This window comes from Monodon monoceros, unplaced genomic scaffold (genome assembly GCF_005190385.1).
Source record: "Monodon monoceros isolate NGI ecotype Baffin Bay Population unplaced genomic scaffold, NGI_Narwhal_1 Super_Scaffold_7, whole genome shotgun sequence".
Taxonomy (NCBI): domain Eukaryota; kingdom Metazoa; phylum Chordata; class Mammalia; order Artiodactyla; family Monodontidae; genus Monodon; species Monodon monoceros.
Genome location: NW_021703784.1, coordinates 73,462,549 through 73,478,980, shown reverse-complemented (window position 1 = coordinate 73,478,980; position 16,432 = coordinate 73,462,549). Strand labels below are relative to the sequence as shown.

Here is a 16,432-nt window from a genome sequence, read left to right as displayed (position 1 = left end):
GGGCATATAGAATTGATTAAAATGCGTCAGCCTCTCAATCTGTGCCTCAATAGTCCATCTAAAATACCTGACAGGAAACAAACAAACAAAAATTGACAGCCTTCTTCCGATCAATTTTACTTGTCTTGGAATCCCCGCAGGCTTGCCCCCAATACCTACCCACCATACACGCACGCATGCCTTTCTTTTCCAGCTAATTGCCTCTCTCAGATATTCCTAAAGCACTGTAGATCATTTTTATAAGACTTAACCCAAGATATCATGTGTTCCTCCATCCCCCACGTTATTTGTGTCTCTTGGAGGGCACAGTCTAGGTCTTTCATTTCTTCAAACTCCTTGATGGTAGCAGAATACTTTGCTTGTGGCATGCTCTTAAGAAATGATCACCAGTTACTTTTTTATAAAGATTTTAAATCGAGGGAAATGAAATCTTCCCTTCCTGAGATATACGTAGGTGATAACAGGTCTTTTTTTCTTTGAGCTTTCTTTATCCCAATAGCCTTAAAATCAATTGACCATTTATTTGTTCTTGAGTTTTTAATGGGGACAAACTGCTGTTCTGGGTATCCTAAGAATTCTAGGAAGCTGAGTTACTCTCATAGAATAACTGTAGGATGGTAGCTATGGACTATAGAATTTAGAGTACTCCTGTGGATAAATCCTCACTTGAAATAGTTGCTGAGTTCAAGTACATGACCCAGTCTGGCCTCATCCTTAAGTCTTCCAGACAACATTGCGGAATCTCCTGAAACCAACTGCCGTTACACTTTCTGTTCAGCACAACATCCTCGTTAGCTTTTGAAACCACTGTCTTTGAAGCTCTGCTTTCAAAATTAAACTAGGTGGTAATGCTTCAGAGGTGATATATTGTTCTCTTAAAGAATCTCTCCATTTATCAATATTTAACATAGTTGTGTATGTTGTATTATGCTTGATAGTCATGATTTTTGTTTGGCCTGATGTTACAAAAACAAATATAAGCATTGAATATATTTTTGATAACTCAACAGAAGGAAATAGATTACATACTAAGAAACGTTTAATTTTCATGTGAGTTTTATTTTCCCTAGCACCAGTCTCTGACACACAATTACATTTCATGGCAATATTGCCCTGAAAATATTACCCAGCATTACCTGTTTTTCAAGTTTATCAAAAGACTTGTCTAAAAATCAAAACCATGCAAATAAATAGATATTTTAAATTATTCCACAGCTGTGCTGCTCTTTCCTATGCACCTAGCCCAGCACTAAGTAATATAGTAATTTTTTAAAAGAGACTATAAAATAGATTTTTTTAAAGAACATACACACAAATCTATTCAATAGGAAAAATATATTTAGTAAAGAAGCACATCATTTGAAATCAGACATACTGGAGTTCATATGCCAGATCTTCCTCTTACCAGATAGTGATCTTTGGGAAAATAACTCTGCTATTCTGTGTTCAGTTCTCTCATCAGTAAAACAAGTATAATAATGTCTGCCTTATAGAGTTGCTATAAGGAAGAATGATGATATGTATAAAAAGTTTAGTGATACATATATTTATTATTCTATTTAATTCTAATTGCATCTGCCTCCTGAAATGGAAAACTAAGGCAATTATGAAGACAATTTATATTTCATATCCTCTCTCTTCCCACCCCCAATACAAATGTACTGTTTAGGGTGAGGTGGAAATTTTATACCTGAATGATCTACTTCACATTGATTGAAAAGCTCTTCTGATATTCACTCACCCCTTTCCACTTCACATAATTAGAGTGCCTCTTTTGTGTTTCCATGCAATGGAGCTGGCTTTCTATTTTTCCCCATTTTAATCTAAAAGCTAGATTTCTGGACTCTTTTTAACTATGGATTAGGAGAAGGCTGTCCTCTACTCCATCATATAAATTAAACAGTCATGCTACTGCTTGACGTCAGGAGGCTCAAAGAGAAAATTTGTGCTGTTTTTCAGATTCATTTTTACAACCTTTTTGTCTTTTGAAATTCCATTGTGGATTTTTTCAGGTGCATTTTTCAATGCCTCGCCATAGGTTAAATGTTAAACTTTAAAACATATCAAATAATAATGTAGTTTATCTGAGAATGTTTTAATGAATTGGTGATTATAGAATAGACATTTAAGACTCTATTCAATATAATTAACCAATTACACATTTGTAAAATTAATCCAATTTCTGATTTATAGCCTGGGTTTTCCATTTGTTTTGTTTTTTGCTTTATAATCCATTTCAGTTAAGAAACTCACATAAGGTCTGCTCACTGTTTCTTCCAAATAAAGGTGAATAATGTGAAGAAAAATAAAGAAATATTATATTTTACATTAAAAAATTTTTTTAGAAATAAATTCCCCCAAATAAATATTTTTCCATTTTTAAATAAATTTTTGATTTTCTGGCTTGTAAATCTAGGTTATCTATAATATCAGGCAGTATTTATATCAGTATATGTAATATCAGGCAGTATATTTATATCAGTGTACTTATATTTATGTTAATACCATATATAAAAATAAACCATCAGTGAAAATTCTAGCAAATTACATGAATTTTTTAGCAATAAATGAAACTAATATATTGCTTTTGCTGAATAGTCAAACTATCTAATTAGTAATTAGATAAATATTGCTGAACTTGAAGTTCCAAGTAATAAGATGAATCTCAACTAAAATGATATTTTATTCTGTTTAAAGCCCTTCTCCTTATAATTGGCAGCTACAGTGCTACCTTAAAAACCCACTCCTGGTGCAAACATAAGTAAGTAACTGGGTTGAGAAAGAAAAGCAAAGAAATGTGCAAACTAAATATGAAAAATCTTAACTTTTCTGTGCCTGAAGAACAGGATTAGAAACTGATGGGTGCTCTAAATGTCTCAAAGAACATCGTTACAATTTCTGTGAAATGAAATAAGAGCCATTTGCTTATTAAGATTGATTTTCAAAATGATAAACCACTTGAAAGCTACTTAAAATTGTTGTTTTCCTCATGATTTCTCTTGCAGCAAATGACATACTAAGATGAATTCAATTTGCTTATTTTCAAGTTAAAACCTCATTTTACTTGTTTCTCTTCTGCTCGTTATATACACACACATACACACACACACACACGTACACTCCAGTGTTCTTAAAGTGATTATATGTAAGATAATATAATCATTTCACACTGTAAGACAAAAAAGGGAAAAGAAGTGTGTGTGTGTGTGTGTGTGTGTGTGTGTGTGAGAGAGAGAGAGAGAGAGAGGAGATAGAGAGAGGGAGAGGAGGTTCTATATTACCAAACGGATTGCCAGAATTGAGAGGCATATAGTATCCCTGATACAGAAATGTTTGGAAAAGCAAATGCAGTTGCTGAGAACCGGCATCACGCCCTGCCTGACGATTAACATTCATTGTGACCCAGAGTGAGTTAGCCGTGAAATTCCCAGTCATCTTCTTTTTCTATGACCCATAGCCACAAACAACCTCACATATCAAGCCCACCCGACAAGGATTTGCCCAGAAGATGTGACAGGAACACTGGTGACCTGTCATTTCTACAGATGATATCTATTTTCCCGGAATCAATCAATCAGTTTCCATTTGGGTAGGGGCTTGTCACTTAACAGGGATCTAGTGTTCCTCACCCCAGGTGTGGCACTAATCCTCTTCTAGAGGGTCTGCAGGAATAGGCTGATTCAGGCTGTTTAATGGATTTAATCTAATCAAATCAGGACTCCAGTGCCTCCCTTTGTCACATCTGATGCCCCCATTCCCAAATTAAAAAAGGAATACACAAGCACAAGCCAGCCCTCTGGGTCCCTTGGTACCTCATTATGTTGTAAAAATGACTTCATCACTCATGACAGAGAAATTAGACAGCCCCAACAGTGGCATATGGCAGCGGGAGAATCATTCTACCAGCTGCCCACCTGACTCTCTCCTCCCTCAAAATCACGTCCCTCCCCCCAGAGGCTGCTTCTGCACTGCAGTAGTAGGCTGTGGCAGCCGCAGGGGAAGGCAGACCTAGTAAGGATGGGAGGAGAGGAGGATGGAAGGAGAGAGAAGCGTGTGTCAGCAAACCACGTGCAAGCCCTTAGGGACCCCTCCTCCCAGATACATCTATTCATCTCCTGGAAAGGGTATTTTCTTTTGTCAGAAGAAAAGAAGGCCTTTTCTGCATTGCCCCAGATACCTAACCTATAGAGCCCACAATGGGAAGATGGCTAGATGTTTGATAGGCAGCTAGATGAGTGAAATAGAGATAGTCACCTCTGGCCCTAAAAGACTGGAGGACTATAAACCAATTCCATCATAGCAGGATGGTGGTCTCTTGCAGCAGGCTTTATGAAAATAATCTGAATTATTTTCTCACCAAAAGGAATTTGCAAATATTTCTCACTGGAAGTGTTAAGAAACCCCTGCTTGCAATCCACGTTACAATGGATAAGTAAGTGTAGAGGAAAAAAGATGATAGGAGAGAGAGAGTGAGAGGGAGAGAGGGAGAGAGGGAGAGAGGGAGAGAGGGAGAGAGGGAGAGAGGGAGAGAGGGAGAGAGGGAGAGAGTGTTTGGTGATGAGACTTAAGAATCTATTTCCAATGCTTATTACTATATACAAAGCACATCTTCATTATTTTATTTCTGTGAAAGAAAAATGACAGAATAACACCAGTAAAATTATTTCTTTCTGGACTTAAAATATGAAGATGTGTTTAAAATATCTTTGTTCATCTTCCTAAAGATCATTCTCACATTTTCATAATCAGGCAAACCAGATATTTACCTAAAGTATATCAAATTCCACTTACATAAATGCAAATGCACATTAGTAAACAGTTCTATAATCCATGTATTAAAATTTGTTCATTTTTAAGTATAAATCTTCTTTTTTATATCAGTAGTATAAATTGAGCTGTATCAATCAAAATTGCAAGGAAGAACCTCTTCTTTTTTGTAGACAAAAGCTTTAAACTATCCCAGTCACGCTCAAACCTCTGCAATCTTCTAGAAGCTCAAACTCCCAAAGGGCTGCATCAGGAGAAAAAGTTCCAAATACCATGTTTTTTCCTCCAGAAAAATCACACTATTTGTCTAAGTCATTATCAAGTTTGGATTTTGCCTTTTGCAGGGAAAAGAACAGAAGCACTCATGTTATGGCCAAATCATTTGGGAGCCAGTACACAAACAAAAATACAGTATGTTTCTCCTGCCACAAAAATCTAAGAATCCCTTGGGCCTGCTAAAGCCTTCTCTCTCTGATTCGTGGATTTCTGTCCTGGATTTGGGACATGATAGATTGCAGGCACTCATTCAGAGAGCAGAGGGCTCAGCTTGCTACTGAAAGTGAACTTTGCGATAAAGCACATAATATGAGGCAGGGATGATAAATTTCAACGTAGAGAGAGCCTGTGGTCATGTATTACTGGACACCTGAGTTTTAGTCACAATCTCTTTGTGACTTTGAGCCAGTCACTGCCTCCCTGATTCTCTATTTCCTTTCCTGGTGGATAAAGTGAGAGGATTGGATTAGATGAGTCCTGTCCAGGTCTAATATGGGCTCTTTCTGTTATAGGGGTTTCACTATATGCTACAGATACATGTGATCCTCAATCTCTTATCTGAATAAAGAACTGTTTTCTCTTTAACAAAAGTCAAGTTAGAAACTCAAGAAATACCTGAAAAGGTAAAATGTTGCACTTGGAACTGAACCCTCTTTGAATAAAGGATAGGGGTGGGGGAAATAATCTTTAATTTTCATCAGAGAAGACTAACCTCAAACTTAAATGGATTTCTCTAAGCACATTTATAACGCCTGGCCAGAATTCAAAGATTGCATGCACTGAAATACTACACTCTTGGCTATAAGTAATTTTTTAAGACAGCCCTTTACAAGCCTTCAAATGAGACTTATGACATTTTCAGTGAACAATAATTTTAATTGTGAATAGTGTGTATGGGAAAATAATTTTAAAGGCAGAAATCTGACATGTGAAAAGAGGTATTTTTATCACAATAGAAATAATCTTTTTGCATTACTAATACAGCAAATTTAAACACAAGTGATATCGAGTGATCTTAAGAAGTTTTTTCTTTCAATTTTTTCTGAATTAAGATGTGATGAAAATAAATGATAACAGCCAACAATTATTGAGTGCCAGGCATATCTAAGAACTTTACACGTATTCTCTTAATTAGCTGTCATGATGCTCATATCAGGTAGATAGTTTGATTAGCTCCCTTTTACAGAAATGCAAACTGAGGCTCAGAGATGTTAAATAATGTTTTAAGTCATTCAGTTATTAAGTAATACATTCAGAAGTCTGAACCCATGCCATTTGGCTTTAGATCCTGTATCTTAACCACCATGTAATATTGCCTTTTGTAAAAGGTGCAAAACACTTTGTTGTGATGTTTATTTCATTTATTCCACAAGTATCTATTATGGGTCAGGGTCTCTTTGGATAGAGCAGTGTAAATAACAAGGACAAAACTGCTTGCACTCATGGAGCTTACATTTTATTGTAGGAAGGCAGTTATTTCTTAGTTATAGATCAGAAAGAAAAATAGCGGTATGATAGCTGGCAATAGTGTTACATAAATAATTAAAGCAGAGTTGGGAAGTCAGGAGGACAGGAGCAGAACAGGGAAAATGTTTAAATAGGGCTTAAATAATATTGCCACCTAGACAGAGGCAAGAATAGTCTTTGTGAATACAATATCATCCATTAAAAATATAGTGTTGACCAAACTTCCTTTGGTAAATCTGAACCTCTTTGGTTATGCCTTTGTAAAAATTGTGTTGTTTCTCCCACTAAATACTTGACCAGGTTCCTCATCACTCTCTAAATGCAAGATAAAGATAGTTTTTTTAGCAATTTCACGTTCATAAATTTTTGAGTTACTCTAAGCCCTATGCTCTTTATTGTTTAAAGACAAAATTAATTTACCTCCAATACCTTCTTATCACTGTATTAAATGTTCTCATCTTAAACATTACAGATTTTGTGAGGAATCTTCCTTTGATTCCCCACTCTAAAGTCCTCCATGGATTTGACTAAATTCTCCAGCCCAGGATGTGCATTAGCCCTTTAAGGAAAGGCAAAAGAAAAAAATGATGCAAGAGGTCTCCCTGAGACCCAGTTTCCTTTCGCCACTACTCTCCCACCTTCTCTCCTCATTGAGCAGGACAGCAAGCATACTTAGAATAGGACAAGAAAAAGGACCAAGAATCTGTATTCTGACCAAGAGTAGGGCTGCTTTTGCTTAATCCATGAAATGGAGAAGCCAAATTATCATTTGTTTTTCATTGAGAAATCTGCCAGGAAGTGTAACCAGAAGCCCTTCTCTCTAGAGGAACTGTCTCCACACACTTCAGTTCCTCTGCTCTAGTTCCACCCACAATGCTGATGGCAAACACTTTCCAAAATGAGCTTCTTTTACACCTAGAGGGAAAGGACTCTGTCCCCAGTATCTCACCCAAGGGAAATCTTGTTCTATTATTAAATGATCTATAGGGAAGGGAGAATGGGTATACAATGCCTGTAGGTGGAAAACTGGTCTTGCTGTGTTGGTTTTACTGTTTTTGAAAAAGGAAATATACATCTTTCAAGCAAATTCTAAAAATCTTTAAAATTTTGTATTAAAAAAGTCTTCCAAGATAAAATTCTATGTAGCATGTATAGGACTAATTGGACATTCACCAACTTGTCAATAAAGGTGTTTCTGGGTGATTAAGTTATTTATGATTTTTTATTATCCTCTTTTTAATATATTTTTATTTGATATGTAATACTTTTATAATCAGAAAAGGGAATGTTATACATTTTAAACCTGTTTTCACAGGAGGCTCTATATTTCTCACTGTATGTTTTGTAATATTATTTTCAAAATAAAGCAAGTATGTAAAAATCTTAAAATGTGATAAGGAAGTGAATCTATACTCTTCTATCTGTTCACAAGATTTTACAATAAATTTTTACTTTATTTTCTCAGTCTTGGAGAATACAAAGCATTGTGTATGAAAATATTGTTTCTCTTCCCTAAATATCCACTTAAAGGTAAGGTGATTTTGGATTCAAATAATAATTCTAAAATTCAGAAAATTTTTCCCTTGAGGAAAATCTACCAAACAAATTAGAACCTGAGTCAACATCAGTCTTTTCTTTACTAAACATGACACAAATGTTAGCAATGAGCTTGATTTTTTTTTTTTTTAACTAAGAAAACCTGTTTACTGACCTCCCAGTGTTAGAAAGAGGGAACGCTGGAGCGTCCCTGGTGTTTTTTCCTGGCAGGAAAATGTTAGCATTTTAACATTTGGCAAGCTGAAGGTTTTGACTCTGAAAAAAAACTTAAAGGCACAGCCATTGTATTTTTATTTCACATTTCACTGAGTTTCCTTTTTTCTCTTTTGGTGACTTGTTGGATGTTTTCCCACTGGAGTGAAAATATTTTACATATGTATGTTTGGAGTATCTTTCTGGGAAGTTTCTTTTGCTTTAGAAAATATTTTTAGGAAAAAAAGAGATTCAAGACACTGCATTTTGGATATAAAAGTCAAAACTCTAACATGTTCATTACCAGTAATATTCCTTTACATTTTTCTGTGTTATATCAGTTTTTAAAATTTATCCCATCCATAAAATTGGGTTCTCTACACAGTTAATAATTTTCAGTTTAAACTGATTCATTTTTTAAAAGAATATTTTTTTCTCCTGTTGGGTCTGAGTATTAACCATAATCATGTCAAGGTAAAGATGATATTCAAAAGGCACTATTCCTAATCTATTGCACTCTCCTCTCGACATTTTGAAGGCCAGTCCAAAAATCCTCACCCTAGGGGCATTAAGCCTAAAATAAATTTCCAAGAATCTCTCCGTAGGCCTTGGAGATGACTGAGAAATCTTACGCAGGAAAACACCTCTGGTGAATGGATTGTAGGTGACAAAAGCCAGGGAAGGGGCCTTGGAGATTTCACTGAGGGATAGGGAGAGACCAGTTTAGGAAAGCAAAGAGGAGATCAAGACTAGAGAGGTGCCCAGTTCTAGATTACTTCCCAGGAAAACTTGACCTTTTGCGGGGAGCGAGAGGGGTGAAGTCATAGGTACAGGGTCTGAAAGAAGGCCCAAAGTCTTTATTTGGGGTCTCTATGTAGCAATAACTGAAAGGGCGGAGTGCATCTTTTCTTTCTCAGCTTAACACTTAGATTCAAGAAGCATTTAGTTTTATTTATCAAAATACACACAATGAAGCAAATGAAGCTGTCTCTCACAGTCGGCGTGCCAGGCTGTGCTCCTTGACACCCCCATCCCATCAGTCCTTTCGCCTCGTATTTCGGGGTGCCTCTGCAGGTGGCGCTGGGGGCACTGCTGAGGGCTGGCGCTAGGACCTCGGCTGCAGCCACCACCGCGGCCAGGCTGGAGGCCTCTGGCAGCAGCTGAGCGCCTTCCCCACCCCCGCCCCTACTCAGCAGAGCTCATTAACAGGTGGAGTCGCACCCGGGGCGCCTGAAATCCCGCCTGGCTCCATAGAAACAAATCCTGCAGACCCAGAGCACCATCTGGGCGGGCTGTTTTTTGCGCTCTACGGGGAGGTCAGCATCACACGGAGCAGGGGCACCCGAAGGACGTGCACACCAGAGCGCAGTGACGCCCCCCATCCCTTTGTGCCCTCGGCGGCGCCGTCTCTGCTCCCCGGCTCCCCGCCTGGCCTCAGCTCCTAGCAGCCACGGAGGCACGTCGACCATTTCTCGAGAAGCAGGGCAGGGAGGCGGCGGCAAAGTGCGCCCGCCGTGGAAAACCCAAATCCTTTGGGGCGCCTTATTCTGGAACGAGGCACAGTGTTCGAGCCCCGCGAGTGGGTTCCAGGGTACTAGGAGACCTCGCCCAGGAGTTCCCCAACCCCGCGGGGCCGTCGCCCCTGCCCGCGGCCTCCGCTGCCCCTCGGAGGGTATAAGTCCCACCTCCCCGAGCCCCCGCCGGGCTCGATGCTTTACCTGTTGGCGGCCAGCCGAGAAGCGATGTAGCCGCCCGGAATCTGGGTGATGATGTAGCCCCAAAAGAAAGAACCGTGGATCATCCCCACGGTTTCCGGGTCCCAGTTGAATTTGGCTTTCTAGGGGAGTAGGAAAACAAAACAAAACAAAAAACAGGTGGAGGGAGAGAGTAGAGTCAGTGCTTGGGCTGAAAATTCATGTTCAGTAATTCTCGGTCGAACAGCCCTCACCGCCCGGGGTACTCCCAGCATTCTGAGCATGGGGGTGGCTTAATTTTCGTTTCCTAACAAAATTGAAGCTGTATCTTCTTACGGAGAAGAAATGCCTCTTTTAACTGAAAAACCGTGCTCGTTTGAAATGGATTGTGATTAATAGCGAAGTTGGGCGCCCTGGCTTTGCTCCCCGACGACTGCCAGGAGGGTCGGATCACCTCTGCGAGCGAGGAGTCATCAGGGCTTGAGTTTGGGAAATGAGGACTCCCCACGAAGGGATTCTGTTCGCTGGCTGGGGAAAGAGACACCTGACGCGGGTCCACTTAGCCGACGCCGACCACGCAGTAGTGGAATCGCTTGGAGAATGGAACCCAGCTGGAGAAATTCTGGGGAAGGGAGGTGGGGAGCTTGGGGTGGAAGGTGCTGAAGTCGGAGGACCTAGTAGGAAGGATGGTCCCAGCACAATGGGGATGGGCATAGGCCAGAAAGACTTGGAAAAGCCCGGGGAAACTGGGGGACTCAGTGGAGGGGAAGGGGTTGTTCAGAGGTGGTCAGAAGAGCGGGAGAGGGTGTGTCTGAAGGTCGGGGCCTAACTCCGCCCTCACCAGCCTGGTCCGCTGCACAAGGTGAACCTTACAGTACACTGGGGAGAACTCTCTGCGCAGGAAAGATGAAAGAGCCCTTATCCGGCCTGGGGAACTGGGGACCCTTATTTTTCCCCCCTTTGAATAAAATTATGAAACCAAACGCACTTTGCACTGTTTCCCGGAATACCCAGGGCCCATCAGCGCTCACAGCTTCCCATCCACAGCCCGTCCCACATTTTGCATCCCAACCCCCAACCTTTGCTCTGCTTGGCTTACGTTAGCTCAGATCACTAAACAGGAAGTCAGGACCCACGGGTACCTTTGACCTTGACGTTGACCCTCCTCTCCCTAAGCGTCACCCAACGCACATCCTAAGATTACGGGACTGGCTTCCCCGTGACCCCGAGACTGTCCTGCGCTGCGTCGGCTCCTCTCCGACAGTCAGGTGGGACGCTCCTAAAGACCCCTCGGCTAAAACTGCCCATATGTGTGCACAGTTGTTTGATTTGTTTTTCGGTTTCGTTTCATTTTGGTTATGGAGAATGTTGGCGAGAATTGGAAGCCGGGGAAAATTATAACTAATCTGCTGCTCTGTTCTTCCGAGTAAAAGAAAATAGTTCGATTTAGATTTAGCGGACAGTATTAAGGACCAATTCCTTGTATAAAGTCACTCTCCTCAAAAACCTAGTGAGCCAGATGTTTTATTTTACACTTTGCAGGGGAGAAGAGGAAGGCCCAGAGAACAGAAGAGACTTGCTCCAGCCTGAATAAGGGCTTGATTATACTGTCGCGTCCCAATCTAGGAGGGCAGTGCTCGAGGGGCCGGACAAGCCTTCCTCATTCAATGGGGATAGTGGGGCTCAAACAGATGAAGTGGCTTTGCGAAACCACAGGGCCAGCTGTTGCCCACCTCCTTGATGACCTTGCCCCCGCGGTGGATGGTGCTGTTGTTGACCATGTCCACGATGGCCACGCCCAGGTTGCAGCGGATGCCGAAGGAGATGCAGAAGCCCAGGCCGCTCATGATGGCGATGATATAGCGACGTGGCAGACCGAAGCACCTGCAGTCGCACAGCGGCGCCTTCTTCTCAGGCACCTCCAGGGGCTTCCCATCCTCCGTCAGCTCGATGGTCTCCCCGGTCTCCTGCTTCTTCTCCAGCACCCTGCGCGGCACACCGTGGGGAGGCAAGGACGCCACGGGTTAGGCACCCCGACGCCGGCCCGTTACCAGTTCCCAGGACCGGTCAGGACTCGGGGGATGGGCCCTGACCTGCTTCCCCTCCCTCAGGGGTTAGGGTGCTGGGGCGCCACCGGGCTTCAGGACCTCCCGGGCTCTCCAGCCTTCTTCCAGGCTCCCTCCCCACGGCAACATCTCTTCAACTTTAATATCTTCTGTCCTATGGCAACCAGTGCCCATTCCCTCGGGATCCACCCCACAGTGCCTTGATTCACGTACACCGCCTGAGCCTAACTTTCTTGCGGGGTCTGCAGTTTGTAAGGGTGACCCGAAAGGCGCCTTCTCAGCGCCTGTATAGACACCTCCCGCGTGCAGTGCTCTGCCCAGGCGACAGCCGCTTTCATCCAGCCACCCAGCCTCCGGAGGGCTGCTCCCTGGTGGGCGGGCCCAGGCACAGTCCTGCACCCACGCTACTCCTTCCTTCCCAGCCAAGTTGAAGCTTTCCGGGTTGAGGACACCGGGATCCAACCCCCTCCCCGCCAGCTAAGCCCGGGAGCCCCTGGCACCAAGGCCTGTCCCGTCCGGTGCCCAAGCGGAGAAGGTCTGTGAACACTCTTTCAGTGTCACGCACTCTCCTTCCCCTTCCTCCAGCTCCTAGGATGCCAGTTCAACATTTACTCTCCTGTTACACAGCTTACTCTTTTATCCCTTGTTACTTGAGTTTGAAACAAAGGCCTCCACAACATATGGCCGACACCTAAGATTCCTACTGCCAGAACATGAATAATTAATTATTCACAATCTTGTGTCACTACTATCTCAGTTACAAACACCGAAAAATGTCATGGACCCATTTCCAAAGAAGTAAAATGAGACTCCCAGATTATACCAATGCACCCGCAAATCAACTCTGGTAAGATGTCCCACACCAAGGTAGAAGATCTCACATTTATGTTTCGTTTTGTGTTTTTTAACTTGCATAGTATTTCCTAAGATTTCACCCCATTGATTCAGTTGCTTTTAGGCTTTCGTCCTTGTGGGGAGGGGAAAGGGGAAAGCAGAGTGATAGAATGGTTTTACTAAAAGCTGATAGTGTTGTTTCGGTCCACAATATATCAGCGAAATTTCTGTTTAAAAGAAGAGGAATGTGAAGGGTAACACACCGTGGACCCTTGAGATGGATATTTAAACAAAGAACCTCTCTGTTTACGATTTGCAGATGTTTTCCAATCCACCATATATCTTTTTTCTATGTGTGCCCCTTTAAATGATTATATCCACACACAATTGTTTTCATACCCGCAGGTAAAGCGAATGAAAATTTTAGATCAATTTCAAGAATGCATAGCTTGGGAGACGGCTGTCAAGCAATTTGAGACTACCAGAAAAAAATGTCAAACTTCCAAATTCTACAAAATACCAACTGGGGAAACATCATAACTGTATTTGCGGTTATGTTAATACTTATTTCTAAAGCCCAATTCCAATGTTAGCGTACAGAGCAATTTATTCTAAGAGAGAAAAATTCAACAAATGTGATTTTTTTTATATTGGCTTCATGTGCTCATATATGCAAAGTTAAACTCTGCACCTGAACTCCCCACCTGATGGCAGTTGAGCTGGGAAAGAACAGCTCTTTCCAGGGCAGCTGCGGGACTGCAGGGCCTTTGCAGTATCTACTGCCGCATAGGTGCATGATGGTGCCTACAAGAAGCCCACCAGGACCAGAGAGATTTGGAAAATTGGGAGGTGCCTTGGTCATTTTCTTTACATATCCTATACATTTCCAAAGGCTTCAATTTCTCAAATGCAAAAATTAGCGCTCCCTTAGAATCATTTATCCTTTTGTTTCTGCCCCTTCTTCTTGATTTTCACATTATTAAGAAAATGTGTATTCATTTAATATTCTTGAAAAAATTTAAAGTTGTAAAATTTACAGAATAATTAGTATAGTGACTACAGGGAGGATTAAAATTTTAAATCATTTCTAGTACTTCCAAAGTCATTTTGCTGGTTATTATTATGGCTTTTCTTAAAAGCACTGTGACATTTCCCATGCAAGAAATAGACTTCTAGGAGAGGTCAAATAATTAAAAATGCATATACATTGTTTCAGATTTAAAGAGAGGAACTGTTTCAGCTATCAATTATTGATATATTTTGATTCTTCTTCCTTCAGTACAGAAGGAAGATTCCACTGGGGGATTCTCTACTCAAGTGGTTTTAAAGCTGAGACCCAGCTTTCTTTTCACCACTACTCTTCGGAATTTTATTGTTTAATTTTTTAGGTGGTTGTGTTTTTTATTCATTTTTCTGCATTAAAGGAATTTAATTTGGTGTCACTATAAGCAACACAAGAAAGGCTCCTTGAACAGGTGCAGGTCATTTCTTAATTGTAAAGAGGATAAATCCTCGGTAGGAAAGGATAAGAATCTGCAGGTACCAAAACAAAAATCACACACACACACACACACACACACACCAGACAGGTTAATTTAGTGCAACATTCCTGAATTACTAAGTAGGTTTCCAGAGCAGCCCCGCTTCAGCAATGAACAACAAAAAAGATTTTCCGAACATATTACAATCTCTCTAAGCAACCAGGATTTAAGGAAATAGCTCTGCAGATTTTTTTTCAGGCTGAGTCCCAGGCAAACAGAGGTTTGCTTTTCCTTACCTGTAGATCTGGCCGAGGGATTTTCCAGCAAAATTCTTTAGTCCTTCTTTTCCTGGGGTCAAAATCCTTTGTTTTACCGACTCCATTCCTGCAAAGCGTGGTGTCGGCTCTTGCCAGATTTAAATAGAAATCGCTAGGAAAGGGGAGAGTTGCGCATATTGTCTTAATCGCTTAAGGTAGTTGTAGGTTTTTTCTTCTCAGCAGAACGGTATCGGTGTGTCTCTTGCAAGAGTGCGAGTGAGAGGGGAGGGAGAGTGAGAATGAGAATACAACAGAATAGCTGCATGCAACCCACGGGTTTCCTAATAGGAGAGTTGGTAGACACAATCAGAAAGTCTCATTGGAAGGGGAGGATCCGGTGGCAAAGGGCGCACGCAGTGCCATGGTATTTGGGCGGGTGCAGATGAGTCCTTGTCCTGGAAGTCAGTCCACTGGAAAACAATGTAAATTCCCGGTTTTGAAAGCCTTGTTGCTGTCAAATCTTCTGCCTTTTAAACGTGGGCGGAAATACCACAGAACCCTTGTGTAAGGACAAAGTCAAAAGAATAGTACTTTTAAAAATGGTGCCTTTGCGGTAAGGAGCAGAGCAATTCCAAAACTCATGGGAGCATCTTAGGTCTCAAGTGAGCGATACTGCTTTAGTTTTTCCTCCTTGCCCACGATCTCCTCCCATCACGCCGGCGCAAACTCCGCTCTGCGGTAGTGTCGAATTAAGATGGAGAAAGCTTGCTGCTCTTTGAGGACGTGAGTAAATAACAGATACACTGTTCTGATTTGGGCAGCGTCAGGGAAGATTTTGTTTTCAGCACCGCTGACAGAGCCCGTCTGGGCGCTTCTCGGAAAAATGGTTCAGCACCAAGGACAGAGTAAGTTTCAGGAAAAGGGGAGGTTTCTTTTGGCTGGCCAGGTTGCCAACTTTCTAGGGGAACTGGGAGGATGGCCCTGACCAAAGACTATACTGGGGATCTTCAGGAATGGATGCTATGGAAACCAAGTGAGAAGATGTCATCATCGCCAGGGTTTGCAGGGAGCATGGTGCATTTAGCTCTGCAAAAGAGAAAGACTTTATCAAAAATTGACAAGTTACTTCTAGTTTCCTATGTTTTGCCCAGCACGCTGATGCCAGCTCTGACAGTGTTGCAGGGAAGGAAGATTACAGCACATTTTACTTATGTTTGTGTTATTTGGGGCACCGGGGCTCCCTTGAATATAAAATATATGTATACAAAGTGCATAATTATATTGTTCCTGTGTTTTGTTTTAACCCCTGATAGGTAAGAACAAAAGGAAGGAAGAAAGGAAGATAGAGAAGGAGGAAGCAAGAAAGAGGGATAGAGGGAAGGAGGGAGGTGGGGGAGGGAATAGAGAAATAATTAAAAAAAGAATAGTTTTCCTGTGTTCTTGGTTAAATAAAAGACAAGCAGTTTAATATAAATTCCTTGGAACTGTATGCTTCTTCACTTAACTAATATTCAGCACACTACTGAAATACCAATATACTGATGAAATTTGTGGCTATACCTTGTGCTTGTTAACAAATTATCATTGATGATATTTTCAAGATTTATTTAAAATTATTTATAATCGTTTAAAATGTAATTTTTATTTTGTACCATCTTCTCCTAAAGCAGAACTACAGAGAGAAATTCATGTAAGATATTTGCTTTCACATATATAGGAATAGCAGCAATGAATCTATTTCATTAAGCAAAGCAAGAAAACAATGCAAGCTTAATGTTAATTATTAATGCATTTGACATGAATCACGAACCTCTTAGATGAAATTCAGGCAAATAGTTACA

General features: G+C 41.3%; 1 protein-coding gene across 1 annotated transcript in view; it reads right to left on the bottom strand.

The window, feature by feature from the left end:
* SLC17A6 (solute carrier family 17 member 6) overlaps positions 1 to 14,874 on the bottom strand; it is a 37,546-nt gene extending 22,672 nt beyond the window's left edge. The window contains exons 1-3 of the mRNA XM_029208608.1: positions 14,631 to 14,874; positions 11,687 to 11,939; positions 9,978 to 10,096 (exon numbers count right to left, since the gene is read on the bottom strand). Coding sequence (XP_029064441.1) covers positions 9,978 to 10,096; positions 11,687 to 11,939; positions 14,631 to 14,716 — 458 coding nt within the window. The 5' untranslated portion in view covers positions 14,717 to 14,874. The remainder of the gene's footprint in view (positions 1 to 9,977; positions 10,097 to 11,686; positions 11,940 to 14,630) is intronic.
* Between the last annotated feature and the right edge of the window lie 1,558 nt (positions 14,875 to 16,432).